This window comes from Myotis brandtii, unplaced genomic scaffold (genome assembly GCF_000412655.1).
Source record: "Myotis brandtii unplaced genomic scaffold, ASM41265v1 scaffold465, whole genome shotgun sequence".
Classification (NCBI taxonomy): Eukaryota; Metazoa; Chordata; class Mammalia; order Chiroptera; family Vespertilionidae; genus Myotis; species Myotis brandtii.
The window spans coordinates 1,032,831-1,055,948 of record NW_005367775.1 but is presented as its reverse complement, the minus strand read 5'-3'; the positions used below and the strand labels follow the sequence as shown (position 1 = coordinate 1,055,948).

Here is a 23,118-nt window from a genome sequence, read left to right as displayed (position 1 = left end):
AAGATATGTTTACTGATTTGAGAGAGAGAAACATCGATGTTCGAGAGAAACATCAGTAGGTTACCTGCCCACACATATCCCAACTGAGGATTGAACCCACAACCTAGGTATGTGCCCTGACCAGAATCAAACTCTCAACCTTCTGGTGTATGGGACGACGCTCCAACCAAATGAACCACCAAGCCAGTGCATATTCTTTAGTATTATATGTAGTACCACTATAAGTAGACTCTTTCTTTAATCTAACAAATGTAATTGTTTTAGTGAACAACCTGTACTTGTTAGTGTGCATTCAGAGATCAACTTTATTCTCTCTCCAAAATTCCATCCCACTCTTTGGATTTAGTATTTCCCAAACCCTAGAAAAATATTGTGACTATCTCATCACCTTTCCCATCTTTCTTAGGTAATGAATATGTAGGCTTTTTGTTCTTATATTAAAATAAGCCAGTCTAATCCAAGAATGACATCAGTAAAATTCAAAACTCCTATGTAAATTCAACTCCTAGGTTTCCTATAATGTTAATACCTGAAGTAAGTTCTAATACGTTATCATTATATGTTATCCTATATAATAAAAGCCTAATATGCTAAGTGTCTGGTCGGCCGTTCAACCAATCAAAGCATAATATGCTAATGATATGCTAAGGCCGCTCAACGGCTTGCTATGACGTGCACTGACCACCAGGGGACAGACGCTCTGACCAGTAGGTTAGCTTGCTGCTGGGGTCCAGCCAATCGGGAATGAGTGAGATGGGCCAGACACACCCTAGAGCCTTCCCATGGTCCCTCCCCAGCTGGCCAACCTCCCATGTCCATCCCGGGTCCCAATAGTGCACTTGTGGGGTCCCTCGGTCTGGCCTGCACCCTCTCACAATCCGGGACCCCTCAAGGGATGTCGGAGAGCTTGTTTCGGTCCCATCCCACAGGCCAGGCTGAGGGACCCCACTAGTGCACGAATTCATGCACCGGGCCTCTAGTATATAAATATATTATAATAATACTAGGGGCCCAGTGCACGAAGATTTGTGCAATGGGAGGATGGGAAGGTGGAGGGGGGGTCCCTCAGCCCATCCTGCACCCTCTCCAATCTGGAAGCCCTCAGGGGAGCCCTCTCCAATCTGGGAGTTTCTGTCTGTCTTTGCAATCATATGAGCAAATTGTCTGAAACCCCCAACCCAGTTTGGTTTGTTGCTCACAGAATAATAGAGGCATGTTTTTTCCTTTGCTCCATTGGTGGAGATTTCCTGGAAGTTTTAGGATATCTTCCCTTTAATTTTTCCTAGACACTCTGATTTTACTTATATTTCTCACCTTTGCTTTCCCTCCATCCCCAACCGCAACAGTAACTTGCTCCAGGCTCACTTTGCTCTAGTGTCTAGGAGAGCCGTCTGCCACCAGAACTATGATTCCCAGCATTCCTGGTGCTCCCCATGCTCTGGGCTTCTGCTTCCGGTCCTGGAGCTGCCACCAAAACTACTATTCCCAGAATTCCTGGTGCTCCCCACTCTCTGGGTTTTCCTCGACCAAGGGAGCCACGTCACCTCAAGCTGCTGGCTCTCCCAGTCTGCTCTGTGTATGCAAATATCATATGAGCGAATTGTCTGAGACCCCCAACCCAGTTTGGTTTGTTGCTCACAGAATAATAGAGGCTTTTTTTTTCTTTGCTTCATTGGTGGAGATTTCCTGGAAGTTTTAGGATATCTTCCCTTTAATTTTTCCTAGACACTCTGATTTTACTTATGTCTCTCACCTTTGCTTTCCCTCCATCCCCAACCGCAACAGTAACTTGCTCCAGGCTCACTTTGCTCTAGTGTCTAGGAGAGCCATCTGCCACCAGAACTATGATTCCCAGCATTCCTGCTTCTCCCCACGCTCTGGGCTTCCGGTCCTGGGGCTGGCACCAAAACTACTATTCCCAGAATTCCTGGTGCTCCCCACACTCTGGGTTTTCCTCAACCAAGGGAGCCAAGTCCCCCCAAGCTGCGGGCTCTCCCACTCTGCTCTGTGTATGCAAATTACCCACCATCTTTGTCAGGCTAATTTACATACTCACTTCTCATTGGCTGGTGGGTGTGGCTGGGAGTGTAATGGAGGGACAGTTAATTTGCATGTCTCTCTTTTATTATATGGGATAATTATCCTATTTGCTATTATTTTAGAATTTACTTTCTTAAATTATATTAAATTATATACTCTTGTTTCCCAAATTGCGTTCCCAGATAGCATCCCCTGATATGTTACTAGATGTTTGGGATAGAAGAGGAAAAAGAAAAGAAAGTTTCTCTAGTCGTGTAAGAAATAGTTACTACTTACTATTTCTCCACAGGGATTCATAATACACACTAGCATATTAAGGTTATAAAAAATTCTCTAAAAGAATAAACTATTTGTCTTCAGCTTAAATTTGACTAATAAAATATAATGGAAGAGACAATTCAAGTTCTAGAAACCAGACATCAAGAAACGTTGTGGATTCTGCCCTTGCCTGGTGAACAGGTGTTCAAAGAAGACCATGTAAGAAAGTCTCTCCAGCCTAAAGAATAAAAAAGGTGAAGAGAACCAAGTCACTCCATGTAGCCACAAGCAGCACCAACCAGATATGCGAGTGAAGCCATCCTGGACTTTCCAGCCCAGATAACCAGAGAACTGAAGAGAGTTAGGGATGTGTTCTGAACTAGGCTTTGGTTGCAGGGGTGGGGTATGTCCAGCTCCCGGGCCATATAAGGCCCGAGAAATCATTAGGTCTGGCCCTGCCAAGGCATTAGGGGTGAGTTAATTAAATGTTTGACCAAATATAGCAGGCTAATTTTTAAGGTGATAATTTTGTATGGCCCGCCAACGATGTTATAAATATCCAAATGGCCCGTGGCAGAAAAAAGGTTCCCCACCCCTGAAGCTGAAAACAACTATATAAGTGGGCCCCCTAAAATCCAGCAGTACCACCAAAAAAACCTTAGAACCATAAAAAATAATAAATCATTGTTTCAAGACAGGGCCACATGGGCCACATTTATTCTGTTTTTGTAGAACCCTTGAGCCAAAAATGGATTTTACATTTTTAAATGGTTGACAGAAGTCAAGAGAAGAATTATCTCATAAGACATGAAAACTATGTGAAATTCAAATTTCTGTGTCCATAAATAAAATTTCACTGGAACCCAGTCACACTCACTCACTAAGTATTATCTATGGTTGTTATCTTGCTACAATGGTAGAGTTAACAAGAAAGCCTAAAATATTTACTCTCTAGTCCTTTAAGAAAAAGACTTCCCAACTCATTTTAAAGCAATAAGTTCTAGGATAGTATGCTGTAAGGCAATAGTTACTTAAGATTTTAAATTTTTTTATCTTATTTTTTGCATACCACATTGTGTTTTAAAGTTATACCTATGCTTGTATATTTAAATTAGTTATTAATTTCTGAAATATTTCATTGTAGCTTAGTTTTCTTTTTTGAAGCTTAGCAAGACATTCTTTGTGACCTAGTCTGTAATCGATGTTTGTAAATGTCCCTTAGAAACTAGAAAAGAATATATGCTCTATGTTAGCTGAGTATGCGAGTGTGACACATATCTACTACTTCTACCTCATTAAATATACTACATATATCCTCCTCTCTTAATCTACTTTAGAAAATAGCATATTAAATTTTTATAAAACAATATGTTTCTCACAATTTCTCTCTAACTGTCTGGTAGTTCTAAATTTATTTCAGAATTTATTTCTATACTTTTATGTGCTTAAAATAGCTGAGAACCATCAATGACTCTTATTTTCCAAGTACAGTATATAGCAATGGCCACCAAAAAGGGCCAATCCCAAACCAGGAAGATCCAGGCCAGCATTCTGATTTTCCTTTTTTATTTCCCTTCATTAAATTGAAAAGAGTTCTGAGACTTAAATAAACTCAGACATTCCAAAGTCTGGATTTTTCTTTTTCCAAAGTTAGCAAATGAGAAAAGAAAAACAGTTCACAATACAGTAAAGGAAAATCATTAAGAAAGGAAAATGTATAAATTGAAGGACTAAAAGATGTGTGTGTGTGTGTGTGTGTGTGTGTGTGTGTGTGTAAGTGAGGGGTCTGGAGATGACAGAATGTTCACTTACTCTCTTTTCCTAGGAAGGATTGTTTGAAACATAAAATGTACAGCTATAGAAAAGGAGAATAAGCAATTATTCTGTAAGTACTGTGGAAAATGCATTGATCATCAGAAGACTCCCATTTCAGTCTCACCAATGACTGTGTGAAGCAAGACATTCTTTGTGACCTAGTCTGTAATCGATGTTTGTAAATGTCCCTTAGAAACTAGAAAAGAATATATGCTCTATGTTAGCTGAGTATGCGAGTGTGACACATATCTACTACTTCTACCTCATTAAATATACTACATATATCCTCCTCTCTTAATCTACTTTAGAAAATAGCATATTAAATTTTTATAAAACAATATGTTTCTCACAATTTCTCTCTAACTGTCTGGTAGTTCTAAATTTATTTCAGAATTTATTTCTATACTTTTATGTGCTTAAAATAGCTGAGAACCATCAATGACTCTTATTTTCCAAGTACAGTATATAGCGATGGCCACCAAAAAGGGCCAATCCCAAACCAGGAAGATCCAGGCCAGCATTCTGATTTTCCTTTTTTATTTCCCTTCATTAAATTGAAAAGAGTTCTGAGACTTAAATAAACTCAGACATTCCAAAGTCTGGATTTTTCTTTTTCCAAAGTTAGCAAATGAGAAAAGAAAAACAGTTCACAATACAGTAAAGGAAAATCATTAAGAAAGGAAAATGTATAAATTGAAGGACGAAAAGGTGTGTGTGTGTGTGTGTGTGTGTGTGTGTGTGTAAGTGAGGGGCCTGGGGATGACAGAATGTTCACTTATTCTCTTTTCCTAGGAAGGATTGTTTGAAACATAACATGTATAGCTATAGAAAAGGAGAATAAGCAATTATTCTGTAAGTACTGTGGAAAAGGCATTGATCATCAGAAGACTCCCATTTCAGTCTCACCAATGGACTGTGTGATGATACTGGGGAAAAACATGTTAAAGTAGAACGACGGTAGGTCCAGTCTGGCACTGGAAGCATGAGTAGCTTGCCAAAGCTACTGTGGATTGTGCAGGTGAAGATGGTCAGGAGCAACTGGTCACTAGAGAATATGTCCCGATGCTGGACAGCCAGTGGAAGTCCAGACAACAGGGATGTCAGCTGTCAGGCCTTACGGGAAACATCAGTTGATGTAAGATCAAAGACCCAGGGAAGGCTGGAAAACCAAAGCTAAACGGAGGTAAGAATAGAACCCAAGTGGGGGCCAAGTACTTGCCAAACAGAACTCGGTCTGAGCCAAAGGCAGGCAGGAATTTGGGCAGGGCAGAAATGAGTCTGGGAGTCTGAGGTTCAAACCAGGGTCACAGGAGAACCAGTCAAACTCTAGATTCTCTACTCAATTCAAAAGTCAAGAGCAAAACAAGGTCAGCCAGAAACGTCTGGAGAGGTGTGCCTACTGCCTCTCCACACCAAGGCCTTTGGAGTTGGCTTTGTGGAATCTCCACCAGATTTCCAGGGGTCTCTGACCAAGACGCTGTTAAATTCTAAGTTTCTACACTTATAAAGGGGTTAAGTTCAATGATATCCAAATTCTATCCAGCTCACCAAGTTCTATATATCTAAAAATATACATTACATTTCAACAGAGAAACGAGGAAATTCCTTTTTTTTTTTTATTCAGGGAAACAGTTTACTGGACTCCTACCCACCACCATCACTCCCCACCCTCACCCACAAGGACATATAAATATCCCACCACGACCACCTAATTCTTTCTACTAAAAGGCAGTGTGGGATGTTTTATAGCCCTCCTGGAAAAATAAGAAGGGAGGGTGAAGTGTGGGATGACATTCCAGTGCATCCTGACTCACTTAAAATCATCATTTGATTCTCAGTCACAAAGAATTCTCCCAACAGGATGGAAAGAGGCCTGGTCATGAGGAGCTTGTTTGGAGTTGCGGTGGTTCCCTGTGCATTCTGAGAGCCAGAAGGATGCATTCCAGGGCTGTGTTTCATTCTTTTCCCCTCCAGGCTGATTTTATAGTAACAACACATATCCACTTAAATCTATCTCCAAATCACCAACATTCAGAAAATGGACCACATAAAACGCAGACATTTTACAAGGGACCATCTATTAGCTGATAATGGCAGAGCTTCCATGGAATGCATCAGAAAACAAATGTGACCCTCACCAAATGTCACCTCTATTTATCCAAATCAGCCCTCTCCAGCGTACGCCAGATAAACCTACCATGATATGATTCAAAGCATTATGGAGGGCTGGGGGGAGGTTACCATAAACTAAATATGTAGGTTGAGGATGTATATAAATCACATGAACTGCAGCCTCATAAGATACTAATAGAAGTTGGGGTGTGGGGGGGAGAGGGTTGGCAGAAGAGACTTTAAATGTGATCAGATGGGAAAGAGACTATTAGTCAAAAAAAAAAAGCTTCAGAAGAAGAAAACAATAAGTTTCTCTATGTATATTAAAAACATGTAGACATGGGAGAGTCAATTGTTGCCAGGTTTAGAGAGGGGCGGAATTAATCAGAGTTTAAAGAGACTTCCATAGCCTCCCGGCTGGGCAGGAGTATCAGTAAGGGGAACCTAATCTCTGGGGCTTTTCATTCTGCTCTTCATTCACCTTAGGCAAACACTGCTTGCATGATCCCTCTACCTTCTCCACATTCAAATCCAGGCTGAGGAAAAGGTCGGGGAAAATTTATTTCACTAAGGCAGTGGTTCTCAACCTTCTGGCCCTTTAAATACAGTTCCTCATGTTGTGACCCAACCATAAAATTATTTTCATTGCTACTTCATAACTGTAATGCTGCTACTGTTATGAATCGTAATGTAAATATCTAATATGCAGGATGGTCTTAGGCGACCCCTGTGAAAGGGTCGTTCGACCGCCAAAGGGGTCGAGATCCACAGGTTGAGAACCGCTGCACTAAGGAATAAGCATTCCTGCTTTAACTCTCCCTGTGTTATTTAAACCTGAAGAGTGGGCAAACTTTTAAGTAAAAAAAAAAATCTATAATTGCAGATTCTCTAAAATTAGCAAACTAAGTGTAAAGTAGGGTTATAACCCATGGATTGGATGTTCCTTCCAGCCCTTCTAAATATCATAAGGGTGGCCATTGATAAAATCCCCCCTGTTCTCTAAGCAAACCACTTGTTCAATGAAGCCTTCATACGAAGAAGTAAAAGCCAACTAGGAAGTTGATACATGATGTCCACTTATTATCTGTTTTTAAAACAGTTCAAATGTGAAAGACAAGATAAGGACAGGAAGATGGGGCAGGGAAAGAAGGCAGAAAGGAGGACTGAAATGGGGATTAAGAAAGGAGAAGGGGCAGGAGATAGAACACTATTAGAAATAAAATATGAGGTAGTGTTATTTTCTACTAAAAATAAAAATTAAGGATATTACAGATGTTATTTAATAGAAAAGTAAGTCAACAGCTTTCAGGAAGGCCAAAGACTCATTAAAGCTTTGAAAGACTTAACCATAAAAATGACACAGGATGTATTTTACTTAGTTCAAAGGCCCAGACTGAACCTTTTCATAGCGTCTGTTAACACTGCAGAGCAACTAAGGGACACACAGAAGTGTTTCATTCTTTATAGAGTACAGTCACAACTGCACGGAACAGAGCAAGTAGAATATTCACAAGTTCCAAAGTCATTGCCAACACTGAGAAACAAATGTCTCCTGAAAAGGAATAGAATACGAGTTATTAAGATCCACTTGTGGTTTAAAAATAAAAATACTAAACACTATTAATAGCCTTTATTAAGAGTGCTACACAAAGTTAAATGTATTCCTGAGTCCTGTGAGCTATTTTAAATTTATTTTTTAAGTTAGCTGGAGCAAGGCCATACAGGCCAACTAGAATGGCATGCTTTGCTTTTGCTAGAATTAAATCAAATCAATACAATACTACCAAGTTATATCATCCTATCAGGATTTGACTGGCAGTTAAATAGAACTTTATAAAATCAAAATTGTGGAAGTTAATTCATATAATTACAGTTTGGAAGAGAAAATCCTCTCCAAAATATGGGATTCATGAATTTTAAAAAATGATATAAACTTTGATAATAAAAAATTCGGGAGCTGTAATTTATGATTCTTGAGGGTTGAGAGTCTCCTAAAATAGACTGAGCACTGTGGTGTGCTGAGTGCTATGATAGCAGTTTCTAGGCCTGATCTGCGTGTTATTTCTCACTAGGAGGTAGGTCTTGGAATGTGTGTCGTACGTAGGAGAACCTGAGGCTCAGAGCACTCAGAGGACTTGCTCAAGACCCCAGAGTTAGTCAAAGGAAGACTCTCGTCTCCAATTCAGGCTTTTGACATCAGGTGATCACCACAGCGGTCTCCTAGGTTAGTTCAGACCAAGTCCTCATGTCCGGCTACCACTGCTCCCCTGATTTTATGTTGACCTGACATTGAGGGATCTTCCCTCTTCCCTTTGGCCAGTTCTGCCAAACTTGGAAAGCTTTGGCCTCCCTCACTGAGTGCCTGAAACCCAAATAGGCACTAGAAATAAAATAAAAAAGATATAGTCTCTTATGTTATGCCCTTGTAGGTTCATCGGTTGTAACAAATGTACCCCTCAGGTAGGGAATGTTGAGAAGGGACAGGGGGATATGGGAGCTCTCTGTACTTTCCTCTGAATTTTGCTGTGAACCTAAAACTGCTCCAAAATAAAGTCTCAATAAGAAAAAAGAAATGGTCTCTACCTTAAGAAATTTACTCTCTTGCCAGGAGGGAGAGGTAAATGAGTGAGGACAATTGAGTGCTATAGGTGCTTTGATGCGGCAGCAGAGGAGGGACTGCTGAAATAGACAAGTGCAGAAGGAAAGCTCCTGAAATGCATGCTCATGTCAAAGGACTGGTAGTAGCAACCAGTGAGACAAAAAAAGCTGCATCATTTCAGGGAAAAGGAATGGCCATGTGAGCAGAGAGGCTTAAAACACCAGGCCACATTATAAGGAATTGCAAGTGATGGTAAGGTGACAGGCTGGGAAATGCAATTCCAGGTGTTAAGGTCATTCAAATTTTACCCTCGAAACCCTGCAGAGTCCCTGAAAGACCTGTGCAGGAAGTAGAGGGACCAAATTTACCTGATGGTACCAAGATGTCAGTTTTTAAAAATTAACGTTACATTTAAGTATCTTTGAGGTTACAATCCCTCCATCAATGACCAAATATTGTTCCAGGTCCTACTTTCCAATATTCTGCACAAGTCTAGTAAAAATAATTTGACACCAAATTTTAAAAATGTCATCAGATTAAATGAAGCTTTTTAATAAACCCTTGAATCAATTCAAAAAGTATTTGTTTAGCACCTCTGTTTAGAAGGCTCTGAACTAGGGCATTTAATTTTACAACATTATAATATAGTAAAGTCTGAAAAAAGCAAGTATTCAATTAAATATTTAGAAACATAATTTAGAAAAATATGATCATTCAAAACTAAAAATAATTTCACTAAAGGGAATTGTCACAGCGGTTTACAAGGTAAATTTATCCTAATGCTGTGAATTTTTATTTATGGCAACTGAGTGTAACCAACATGTCAGAAATGCCTTTACTATACTATATTGACATACACCTGCTTAACATGTGTAGCACTTTTCAAAAGTCAATTTAAAAGGTGTCATCTTCCAAGATACATTTTCTCCTCTCGTGATTCTTTTCTTCCCTATGAAATTACACTTAGTTTGCTATTTCCTCTTAAGAACTATCTTTTTTCCTCATTTACCGAATTCTACTTGCCCTTCAAGACCCAGGTGGCACCAGCTGCAGTAAGCCTTCCCTGACTTCCCCAGTTTGAGGTGTTTAACCCCTTCTTTGGACTCCAGCACCCTGTGCCTAGGTTGATCCTAGCATGCTGCACACACTACTTAAATCATTGTCTTACTAGTTTATTTCCTAACTAGAGGCCCAGTGCATGAATTCGTGCACCAGTGGGGTCCCTTGGCCTGGTCTGCGGGATCGGGCTGAAACTAGCTCTCCAACATCCCCCTAGGGATCCCGGATTGTGAGAGGGCGCAAGCCAGGCCGAGGGACCCCACTGGTGCACAATAAGGGCCAGGGAGGGACGCAGGAGGTTGGTCAGCCAGGGAAGGATGGGGGAAGACTCCAGGGCATGTCCGACCCCTCTCACTTAGTCCCAATCAGCTGGACCCCAACAGCAAGCTAACCTACTGGTCGGAGCATCTGCCCCCTGGTGGTCAGTGCACATCATAGCAACTGGTCAACCGGTCGACTATCTGCCCCCTCGTGGTCAGTGCACATCATAACAAGCGGTTGAGCAGCCTTAGCATATCATTAGCATATTACGCTTTGATTGGTTGAACAGATGACCGGATGACCGGACACTTAGCATATTAGGCTTTTATTATATAGGATTATAACATGAGCTCCTCTAAATCCCAGACCTCATATTTCATCTCTGTATTTGCAGGAGCAGGCAGGGCCCATAGTCAGTGGCCAATAATGTTGTAAAGAGAGAAAGGGGGAGAAATAAAGTGAATTGTATTTCTATTTTCTCCATCATTTCTCTTTTCCTTTGTCCTCATTTCATGTCTTCCTATTATTTCTCCCCAAGTACTAATACATCATCTTTACTTCTCTTTAGTTTCATGATTTTCACCTCTCTCCTGAGGTCCTGACTATTGCAAATCATGCTGGTCCAATGTGTGAGTGGCTGAGGTTCAGAAGTGTGCTGCTACTTAGCACTGCAAAGAAGGAGTTAGATTTAAGAGGCTCTGGATTAACCTTTTTTATATCCCTTCTGAGTTTTAGCTGGGAACTTTCACATGCTTTAGCTTTGCCTACTTTTCAAGATCAGCAGCTGGGTCAACAGACTTTCTGCAGCACACTGGCTAGAATGGCAAGCTTAGGAGGGGAGTCTTCCATCTTTACATTTTAAAAAATAAAATAAAAGTTGCTCGCCACACTGATGAGAATAGTAATACCTGAGAGCACTTGAGGGGAACTGGGCCTGCGCTGGCTGTGAAAGGAAAACGCATTAATGACAAAAACATGCAGCTGCCGTCCTCTGAATGAGGCTAACCACTCCCAGAGAGTAGCATCAAACTGCATTTAGCAAGAATAACGGAAAAGGCATGTAAGTGACTGACATTTCTGATAAGCATCTTAAAAGAATCTATGGATTTCATAGAAGAACACAAAGTGCATCATCTGATTCTAAAAAACTAAATGATGGCTTACCGTGGACAGAGAAGTTATCTTGGAAAATTAGTCAAGAAATTAATCAAAACTTAATCAGAAAAAATACTTTGTAAGAAAGGTTTTGAAACAGGAGAGGATATATGTAGGCACATTTAGGAGAGGAGACCTTGTAAAAATCCATAAATGCTTCTGTTTTTTACTTTGGGATATCAAATTGGATAAAAAGGGGTAAGAGTTGTTCTTTTTATAAAAATAAACACTGTGTCCATCATTCCTAGAATGTGTTTTCAAAGCTGTCTGCAGTGCAAATTCACTCTCACAACTCCCTCTACAGTTATACATATTTTAACAACTTTTTAAAATAAAAATGTAGGCCAAGGAAATTGTCTATGAGCATTAAAGGAAAGTATTTATAATGTAATGTTTAATAGCAGACAACAGGCAAAAACATGGTATACTCACATGGTAATGTAGCTATTGTTACCAAAACAATGCTTTTATTATAGAAATGATGGGAACACCACACTAAACAAAATTATAGCATGTATATGAACATGCTAAAAAAAAGGCAAAAAGATAATAAATTATTAACAGGCACAGTCTGTGAATGCAATACTTTTGTAAAGTAAATTTTCTTAAAAAAATGTTACCTGAAAAATAAAAAGTAGTAGAAAGCTAACTACTTAGACATATCACAATAAATGTTTTTATGGAAGAGTTCTTTTTTTCATTTTATTAAGTTTATTGGGGTGACATTGGTTAATGAAACCATATAGGTTTCAAGTGTACAACCGAATAAAATATCATCTGCACACTGCATTGGGCATTCACCACCTAAAGTCAAGCCTCTTTCCATCCCCATTTATCCCCCTTGTGCCCGCTTCCACCTCCCCCTGCCCCCATTCCCTCAGACCCGTGGTTGGCAAACTGCAGCTCGCGAGCCACATGCGGCTCTTTGTCCCCTTGAGTGTGGCTCTTCCTAAGCCTTAGGAGTACCCTAATTAAGTTAATAACAATGTACCTACCTATATAGTTTAAGTTTAAAAAATTTGGCTCTCAAAAGAAATTTCAATCATTGTACTGTTGATATTTGGCTCTGTTGACTAATGAGTTAGCTGACCACTGCCCTAAACTATACTGCATTAGACAATGGGAGATTAGCAATGGTCTGAAAATTCAGACGCATGGGTTTTAAGGATGAGAGGGCTGTGTAGCTTGAATTTAAATCAGCGTTTGTCAAACTTAGGTCCCTGAAGTTAGGGAGGGGATAAAACCCCTTAACTAAGTGCCAGGCGGGTAGTTAATCACTTTAACTACAAACAATCACACTTAAGCTACATAATCTTTACTCCCTGGAATGGAGATAAGAAACGCCCTAACCTTTGGAATAGAGATTGATAGGATTGGAATCAACTGGTATAAATACAGATGTAACAACACAGAACCTAGACACAGAACCTAGAGACAGGACTTGGCTGGAGATCCTAGACACAGAACCCAGACACAGAACCTAGCAGAAACTCGACTAACGAGTTTTTTGATACCAGCTGTCTCTCAGCTGATTTTTTGCATTGAGTTGACAGAGTAATTTGAGTTAACGAGCTCCTTAACGAGCTTGGTCTCAGAAGGAATTAAACTCGTAAATCAAAGCCCCACTATATATTCCTTAATCCCTTCACCTTTTTTAACCCAGCCCCACAAGCCCCCTCCCCTCCTACAGCTATCAGTCTGTTTGATGTGTCTATGCTTCTGTTTCCATTTTGTTTGTTAAATTATTTTGTTGATTAGATGCCACATATAAGTGAGATCATGTGGTATTTGTCTTTCTCTGACTGGCTGATTTCACTTGGCATAATTTCAAGGCCCATCCATGCTGTCATAAAAGGTAAGGTTTTCTTCTTTTTTATAGCCAAGTAGTGTTCCATTCAATAAATATACTACAACTTTTTAATCCACTCGTCTAATGATGGGCACTTGGGATGCTTCCAGATCTTGGCTATTGTAAATACAGCTGCAATGAACACAGGGGTACATATATTTGTTTGAATTAGTGTTTCAAATTTCTTTGGATATATTCCCATAGTGAAATTGCTGGGTCATAAGAAGTGAAATTGCTGCGCTATCAGAGAGCCTGACGGGAGCTCCAGAGGAGTCACGCCAGTGGTTCCAGCTCTAAGCTGCACCCCTTTCCCCTGTGGAATTGAGCTCAACAGGACAGGGCCAGCAGGATATGGGGAAGCAGATCAAGGCAGCTCTCCACTGGGGGTGGTGCAGGCTTGCTGGAGGGGAGCAAGCTGCACACCTCCCTTAGCTCCGCAGCCATGCCACAGACCCCAACAAGGGAGTCTTCTGTTGGGGGTGGCACCTGCCAAACCCACAGGAGAGGGGGAAAGATTAGCCTCCTTTCCAAAGCCACACAATTCAATGACTGTCTTACAGTCTGCCTATGGATTCTGCAGAAGCCAACAGTCCTTTCTGCTGGACTTGAGCTTGGCAGGGAGGTGTCGCCAGCATTTGGAGGACTGGGTTAGTGTAGTCCCCCAGCTAGTGCTGTAAGAATAGGAGTGCCCAACCCTGGGAGATGGCACCTGCAGGTGGTGCGGGATGTTAACTCAGGATTGGGACCTCAGTAGCCAACCCTCCAGGCTTCTGTACACCCATGAGTCACCTTCCCTCTACCAAAGTCCCAGTTGAGTGCCCAAGAGCAAGCTCCTGTGTGCTGGCCCTTTAGGAGAGCACTTGGGATTCTAGCAGACTCCCTCCTCTTCCCAGTGGACAGAGTTCCACTGATTCTTGCTGCCAGGCACTATGAAGGCTCCTCTTTTCGGCCCTAGTGCTCTGGTTTTGGGGGTCCCAGCATGGGGTTGAGACCCCATGGTGCTCAAGGGGACTTTTGCAGCCAACATATCCTTCTTACTTCTCAGCTACCACACCTGGGTGCAAGGGCCAGCCCTCTCTACGTCTCTGCCCTTCTTACCAGTCTCTGTGTAGCTTCTTCTATAAACCCTTGAATATAATGTTCCTGTTCAGCTGTCCTTCAGCTAGTTATTCAGGTTGATTGCTCTATAATTTAGCTATAAATCCAGTTTGGTGCCCGGAGGAGCTGTGTGTAGCTTTCACCTATCCTGTAGCCATCTTGGATCCTCTATGGAAGAGTTCTTTAAAAATAAAAAATTAAGTCTTCTAGAAAGTCTGCAGGGTTACTCTCAGGAAAGTCCAGTAGGGCTTTTATCTTTGTTTTTTTAAAAACAGTATTTCTAGTGCTCAAAACAGTCACTGGTATATAACAGGTTCAATAAATGTTTGTTAATAAATGAGTGAGAGAATGAATGAATGAGAAGCATATACCATTGAAACTCTTGAGTCCCTCAAGTATCTTCATTTGAAAAAGGAGGTTTTGCTGCCTCTCAGTTGCTGGAAGACTTTGAACTCTACCAGGTATAGTATTCCCTTCAAGTCATCTCTTTGAGGTGGGAGAAATGGGTGAAGGTGTCAAAATGTAAACTTCTAGTTATAAGATGAAAAGTTCTGGGGATTTTAACATACAGCATGGTGACTACAGTTAACCATACTCTATTGTATATTTGAAAGTTACTAAGAGAGTAGACCTAAAAATTCTCATAAAAAGAAAAATATATATATAACTACTTGAGGGGATGGATGTTAACTAAATTTATTGTGGTGAAATTAATACATGTATTAATTATACTTTGAATAAAAGTTGGGGGAAACATGCCTATTCTGGTTAATTAGAAAATAGAGGTTGCTGATTTTTAGATAAAAAACAATTCCTTAATTTCACAAGTTTAAGAAACTACTTTATCATAAAGTCATAACTTTTGCAACATGATTTGCCTGCCACCTCTCTCTGGACCCACCTACTCCCATTCTTACCCCTGATCACTGAGCCCCGGGTATACTGTCCTCTTGGCTACTCTTTAAACTCCCAACCATGCACTACTGCCTGGAAAGCTTCTCCAGGATATCTGCTGCTCTCCCTATCTCGTTTCCTTCAGGACTCTGCACAAATGTCCCTTTATCAGAGAGTGACAGCCTAAACGGAACAGCCAGCCTCAGACACGGCTTTTGGCAATCCTCATTTCCCCACCCCCCTTCCCTGCATTTATTTTTCACCGACTTATTTTGATCTTTTACTTCTCTATCCTTGGTGCTTACCAAATGTTTATTGGAACTGGAGAGCATTATGCTAAGCGAAACAAGCCAGTCAGAGAAAGATAAGTATCAATGATCTCACTCATTTGTGGAATATAATGAACAAAAACAGATCCAGAGACAGAGAAGCATCAATCAGACCATCAAACCTCAGAGGGAAGTTAGGGGAGTATGGGGGGAAGGGGAAGAGATCAACCAAAGGACTTGTATGCCTGCATATAAGCCTAACCAATGGACACAGACGCCAGGGGGGTGAGGGCATGAGGGGAAGAGTGGGGGGCAATGGGGGGGGATAAAGACACATATGTAATACCTTAATCAATAAAGAGAGAAAAATGTTTATTGAGTGAATAAACAAGGACACAATAACATTTTATATACCACTTCAGGGAGACAATATGATATGTGATAAAGGTTCTGTCTTTTGAATATCTTTTCTAACTAACTATTCACTATGGGGTCTAACTTTGAGACTAACCTCCCTATTCTTTAGAATTTTTTCATCTGTAAAGAAAAACTAATAATATTTTTCTGGTAGACCCTTGGCCTCAATAAATGCGGATTCCTCTCCTTCCTTTTACGCTGCCTCCTTTTCGTGGTTGGGAGCTAATGTGTCTATGATTCACAAGTTCCGCAATTGCTGTTAAATGAAAGGAACAATGTGTTGAGCAGACCTTTAACAATGTCTTTCCCAAAAACAACTCCTGTGGATTCTGTTTCTGTTTGGTAACCAGATACAAGGAACAAAAGGACACCTTCTTTTCTGACTGGGAACCCAAATAGAGACATTTGAGGATGATTTCATGAAGTTGTAGAATTAACGTTGAAACGTGACTGTTCTAGAGCAATGGCAAATCTGGGAAGCATTTCAGAGAGAGAACAAAAGAAGCCAAATGGGAGTGTGGCTGGAGCAGGCGCCATATATTGAGAAAAAGAGAGAAAGGAAAGGTCATGTAAGATTATGAAAGATCATGATGTCTGACTAAAAAGACCAGATTTCATACTATAATTAGTAGAGAGCCAGAGAGTCACTAAACATTTGAAAATCAGTAAGACACGGAATAATAAAATGGTAAATTTTAAAACGTTCAGAGACTTCTGAAAGCTGAGCAGCAGACGGTACTAATGAACCCAGTGACATTTGTTCAGAAAAACAAATGACAAGGTTATAAATGGGAATTAATCATATCCTAATCTCCCTGGTCATCACTGTTTGATTCACCACATAGGAAAAGAGACGTGAGCTGGGAAAGACTGAGGAACTACATTATCACAAAAGAGCACCAAAAAATGTCAACACACCAGAACAAGAGCACATGAAACTTGGCCTCCAAACAACAAGGGCTCTGTGTGTGTGTGTGTGTGTGTGTGTGTGTGTGTGTGATCTGAGTAGGACCTCTCTTAAGACTACTCCCTAGACTCTTCTTTGTTTTTTTTTCTTTATTGATTAAGGTATTATATATTTGTCCTTATCCCCCCCATTACCCTGCCATCCTCCCACACATGCCTCATCCCCCTGGTGTCTGTGTCCATTGGTTAGGCTGATATGCATGCATACAAGTCCTTTGGTTGATCTCTCCTCCTTACCCCCACACTCCCCTGCCTTCCTTCTGAGGTTTGACAGTCTGATCGATGCTTCTTATTAAGTACAAATAAAGACATACGAACTTTATGGGTTCCAAAATGCTAAAATTCCCCTTCTGTGTATATGAGTAGGAAAAATATGATAATATTTAATTCATCCTAAAGAGAAAAATAAAAATTAATCTGTTACAGGTGCTGCTAAAAGTATTCTCACAGCAGAATTCTGTAACAGAATTTAGCAAGGAATACAAGTTTTAGGACTTAGGAAATCAATAACTTCGAGGTTCTTGAATTTATGAAAGTGCTGGCAACTAAATAGCAAGATGACACTTGTATCTGCCTGGGTTTTGTATTTTCCTTGGGTCTACTCTTCTCACAGAATGGATATGATTTATTTAGACTATCAAAGAGCTTTTATAAGGTTCTCACAAGAGCCTATTATTGAAACTTGGTAACCATGGTGTGAAAGAAAAAAGTCGTATCAATGAATTAAATGAATTAAAAACTGCTTGAAAGGCAAAGAAGCCAAAAACAGAACTAACTGGCCGGTTCTCGTGTGGAGAAAGGTTAATGATTGAGGGCTCTTAGGCTCTGCAGTAGAATCAGAGTTATATTTAACTAATGACTAAGAAAGGGGAGCCCCATTCTCATTCCCCCATTCTCTGCGTATCAGTCCCACACACAGAGCTCCCATTGACTGCAAAACCTTTGGCACATGGGGGAGATACAGGCAGTGTGGGGAAGTGCTTAAACTCCAGGAGAGAGCAAATATAAGTAATGAATGTTGACTCATGTAGAAAGCCCCAGATATAAAGAGACAGATCTAAATATTATATTAGTGAAATTCAATTTCTAAAACTTTGATATATACTACATAGAAATACAAGTGCCTTTTCAAAACACAAGATGTGGTATTTCAACAACAGTACACAATTTATTGGCATAATGAGAGCCAATGTTCCATACATGAAGAATAGCTCAAGTGGGCATCTAATTCTGCAAAAACCATAAAGTCTATTTTATATATTTAGAAATGTAGAAATAAACAAGTAAAACTGATTTTAAAAATTAAGAATTACTACAGTCTTCTGAGGCAAACTTGACAAATTGGTACAGGTTTTAACAGAAGCATAACCTGATGTGAATGGAATAATTGGGAAATCATATACTCTAATTAACATTAATGCTTGTGACCATAGCTCAATATGGCATTTTCAAAACATCATTACAAACTTCACAGAAGAGGGTCAGAAAAGCCAAAAAAAACTCCTAACTTAACCTCTATTTGTCTCAGTTTCCTTGTCTATAAGAAGGGGAATAATAAAGCTGACCTCACAGGATGATTGTAAAGGTTAAGAGAGATCAGGTATGTAGAGTGTTTAAGAAAGTAAAGGTAAAAACTAATGTTAATTATTGTTGTTGTTGGTATTCATGATGTTCTAACCCCAAAGAACATGCCACAGACAATCAATACATCTTGTTTATAGCACTGTTAAGACTCAGTACTTAAGAAGACAATTAAAATGCTTTTAAATGCATTCAAATAAAGAAAACACTTAGTTTTAAAATACCTTCCCATTAACCAATTTTGTGAGATGGAAAAAAATAGTCAAGTTAATCTAAATAAGCCTAAAAAGAACACCACAAAACACCAGATAAATGCTAATGACATAATTCTTGAATGTACAAATAGATCAAAGCTTACCGTGCAGATAATATTTTAATAAGCTCTTTTCTATTCTGTACCCGAAGGTGATTAGTTTTATACTTGCAGTCATCAATCAGTTCAGGCAAATTCAAGATCTAAAAGAGAAAGATAATTTTAATGTATAACTCACAAGTTTTTCTCGTACCTGCCTGTGGGTACTAGTGTTCAAGGCCTACCACTCCCTCCCCAAGACCATTCCTTGCTGGTCTTTATCCTTTTCTCAACAAGAGCAACAAAGGAAACTAGAGGGAAGAATCATGCCATTAGGGTGCGTGATGCTGTGACTGTCCACACTTACAGAAATCCTCTAATCAACATATATCTTGTAGATACATTTACTTATTTGTTCCACATGTAAATAAATATTATCTGTCCTGCTAGTCCTATCCATGATGTTGTACAAGATGCTAAAATAAAGGCAAAACACACACACATTTACCCTAAATGCTCACCATTAAAATAACGTCAAATTTAAAGATATTCTTCTAATACAAGTACCACTATTTTTCTTTAATATCTCTCCCTGAAGGAATAACAAATAAAAATGCTTTATATACTTCCTCTTTGGCTCCTCCTCCATAAACGAAAAATCTATCTGCCAAGTTCCACTCACTATCCTGCAATCTTAACAAGATCATAATAGAAGTATCTAGTGGGTTTGAAATGGATGTTTTAAAAACAATATGTGGAGGCAGAGTTTGGCAGTTGGGTTGGAAAGTCAGGAGCATTTATAGACTAGGGTCAGGGCATGTAGCCTACAGAAAGCTTCACTACATCTATTAATGTATTTGCTTTAAATAAAAACATTTAATGGTTTCATTTGTTTCCCACAGTATAAATAAAATAATCCATTAATCATCTTACAAAAGAGAGAGAAGTAACTCAAACTACACTAAAAAATTCAAGAGTAGGGAAGACACACAAGCTCACGACACCAGCATTACCCTAATTCCAAAACCAGGTGAAGACATTACAAAGAAAAAAAATTATAGGACAATATCCCTCATGAATATTGATGCAAAAATCCTCAACAAAATATTAGCAACCCGACTTCAGCAATATATTAAAAATATCATACACCATGATCCTGGGATGCAAAGTTGATACACTATCAACAAATCAATTAATATGTTATACCACATTAACAAAATGAAAGATTCAAATCATATGATTACATTCATAGATGCAGAAAAGCATTTTACAAAATCCAACACCCATTTATGATATTAACTCTCAGGAAAGTGTGAATAGAGGGGACATACCACAATATAAAGCCCATAAATGATAAATCCACAGCCAACATCATAGTCAATGTGGAAAAACAAAAATCGTTTCCCTCAAGATCAGGAACAAGACAGAAATGTCCACTTTCAACATTCTTATTCCACATAATACTGAACTTCTAGCCACAGCAATCAGACAAGAAGAAAAAATAAAAGGCATCCAAATTGGAAAGAAACAAGTAAAACTGTCATTATTTGCAGATACTCAATATAGAGAAAACACTAAAGATACCACAAAAAAACCTACTAGAACTGATAGATTAATTCAGTAAAGTAGCAGGATACAAAATAAATATCAACCTGATATCATACCATACTATAAGGTTACAGTAATCAAAACAGCATGGTACTGGCATAAAAACAGACATGTAGATCAATAGAGCAGAATAGAGCGCCCCATAAATAAAACCACACCATATGATCAATTACTTTTTTATAAAGGAGGCAAGAACAGACAATGGGATAAAGATAGTATAGTCAATAAATAGTGTTTGAAAAATTGGACAGATACATGCAAAAAAAATTGAAACTACATCATATACAAAAATAAACTCAAAATGAATTAAAGACTTCACTGTAAGACCCGAAACCTATAAAACAACACAACATAGGCAGTAAAATCTTGGACATTTCTCTTAGCACTATTTTCTCTGATATATATATGCTTGGGCAAGGAGGAGAAAGGAAAAATAAACAACGGGGAATATATCAAACTATAGTTTTTACACAGCAAAGGAAAAAATCAACAAAATAAAAAGAAAATCTAATGAGTGAGAGATGTTATTCACCAGTGATACATCTGATAAGGGGTTAATATCCAAAATTTATAAAGAGCTCAAACAACCCAATTAAAAGGTGGGCAGACCCCAGCCAGTGTTGTTCAGTGATTGACAGTCGACCTATGAACCAGGAAGAAAAGGTTCCATTCCAGGTCATGGCACATGCCTGTGTTGTGGGCTCGATTCCCCAGTAGGGGGTGTGTGGGAGGCAGCTGATCAATGATTCTCTCTCATCATTGATGTTTCTATCTCTCTCCCTCTTCCTTCCTCTCTGAAATCAATTAAAAAAAAAACGTGGGGGGAAAAAAGTCCACAGAAGACCTGAATAGATACTTCTTCAAAGAGGACATACAGATGGCCAATAGACATATGAAAAGTTGCTGAACGTCACTAATCCTCAGAGAAATGAAAAACAAAACTGCAATGAGATACCACCTCACACTTGTCAGATGGCTACCATCCATAAATTAACAAACAACAGGTGTTGGGGAGGATGCAGGGAAAAGGAAACCTTAATGCACTGTTGGTGAAAATGCAGATTGATGCAACCACTATGGAAAAAAGTTTGGATCATATAGAACAATGGAACAGAGAGCATTTTTTTAGGTGGAATAAGTCTGACAGAAAAAACAAATATGCTATGATTTCTTTTTTATGAGGAATCAAAAATACAAAACAAATAAACAAAATGAACTAGAGGCAAACTCCTAGATAGAACTGATGGTTATTAGCAGTAAGGTGATTGGGGGGTAGGGGACAATAAAGGGGAAAGTACAAATGTCCAGTTATAAACTAAACAATTCAGGAAGATGTAATATATAGCATAGGGAATATAATCAATAATATTGTAATAACTATGTACAGTGACAGGTAATTACTAAACTTATTATGGTGATCACTTTGTAAGGTATATAAATATTGAATCACTATGTTGTACACCTAAAACTAATATTGCATGTCATCTATAATTAAAAATACATATTAAAAAAACTAAATGGAAAAGTAGAAATGATCAGCAAAGAAATAGAAGATATGAAGAACCAAATGGAAATTTTAGAACTAAAAAATACAGCTAAATAAAAAAAGAAACACTTCACTAAGTGAGCTCAATAGCACAATGGAGATGACAGAGTAAACAATCAAAAAATTGAAAATAGATAACTAGAAATTATTCTATCTGAACCACAGAAAGAAGAAAACTAGTCCGCTCCCCCGAAAAATGAAAGAACACATCTTCAAGGACCAGTATGAAAATAGCAAAAAGTCTAATATTTAGGTTATTGTACTCACAGAAGGAGAGGAGAAAGAGTATATGCTGAGAACTTCCCAAATTTGGTAAAAATTAAAAGCCTACTGATTTAATAAATTCATAGAACCTCAAATAGGATAAACCTCACTACATCCATGCCCAAATACAACAAAATCTTACTGGTGAAAACTAATGACAAAGATAAAAATTTTGAAACTCCCCCAAGAAAAATGATGTATTACCTATAGCAGAATATTGACTCAACTGATTGCATATTTTTTGTTAGGAATTACATAACCCAGAGCGAAGTGGCACAATGTGCTTAAAGGACTGAAAGGAAAGAACTGTCAACCCAGAATTCTATACCCAATAGAAATATCCTTTTAAAATGAAGGTTAAGTGAAAGCATTCTTCCTCCCTCTTTGCCATTCTGTTTTGAACAAGCAAATGCTTTTTATTTCTTTTAGGGAAAATAGTACCTAGTAGGAGTACATGACATTTGTTTAGTGCTTAATAGATAAAGCTCTTTTGTTTACGTTGTTTCATTTTTTTCTGAAGCAGCACTCTTTAAAGCACCTAAAGAATAATTAGAATGAGTATGACCATAACACACGAAGCAGTTTCTCTAGAAACATTACTTTTGCTCACTGTTTAACACTTCCAAAGAGAAAAGAGGTCCAATAAGTCAAATAAGGACACACGAGAAAAGAGGTCCAATAAGTAAAATCAGTTACCCTTGAGTGCAGTCACAGAGTAGTGTTATATGTAGCTAAAGTATATTCTGGGTGAGGCCAGATTTATAAATTTAAGCTTTGATTTAATGAAGGCACTTGCTTTTTTAAAATTTATCTTTATTGTTTAAAGTTATACAGACGTACCCATTTTTCCCCATTGAACCCTTATAGCCTGCCTCCTCCCCCTGCCCCAGGCCTTCATCCTATATAATAAATAGGTAATATGCAAATTAACCCTCACACCCTCACAAGATGGCTGCCTATGACCAGGCCGGCAGGGGGGTTAGTGAGGGACGACCAAACGACTGAACAAGCAGGCTGTGTGGGGCGATCTGGCTG

General features: G+C 39.0%; 1 protein-coding gene across 1 annotated transcript in view; it reads right to left on the bottom strand.

The window, feature by feature from the left end:
- SUGCT (succinyl-CoA:glutarate-CoA transferase) overlaps positions 1-23,118 on the bottom strand; it is a 602,125-nt gene that overhangs the window by 381,288 nt on the left and 197,719 nt on the right. Inside the window, exon 10 of the mRNA XM_014547166.1 lies at positions 18,732-18,829. Within this exon, the coding sequence (XP_014402652.1) occupies positions 18,732-18,829 (98 nt within the window). The remainder of the gene's footprint in view (positions 1-18,731; positions 18,830-23,118) is intronic.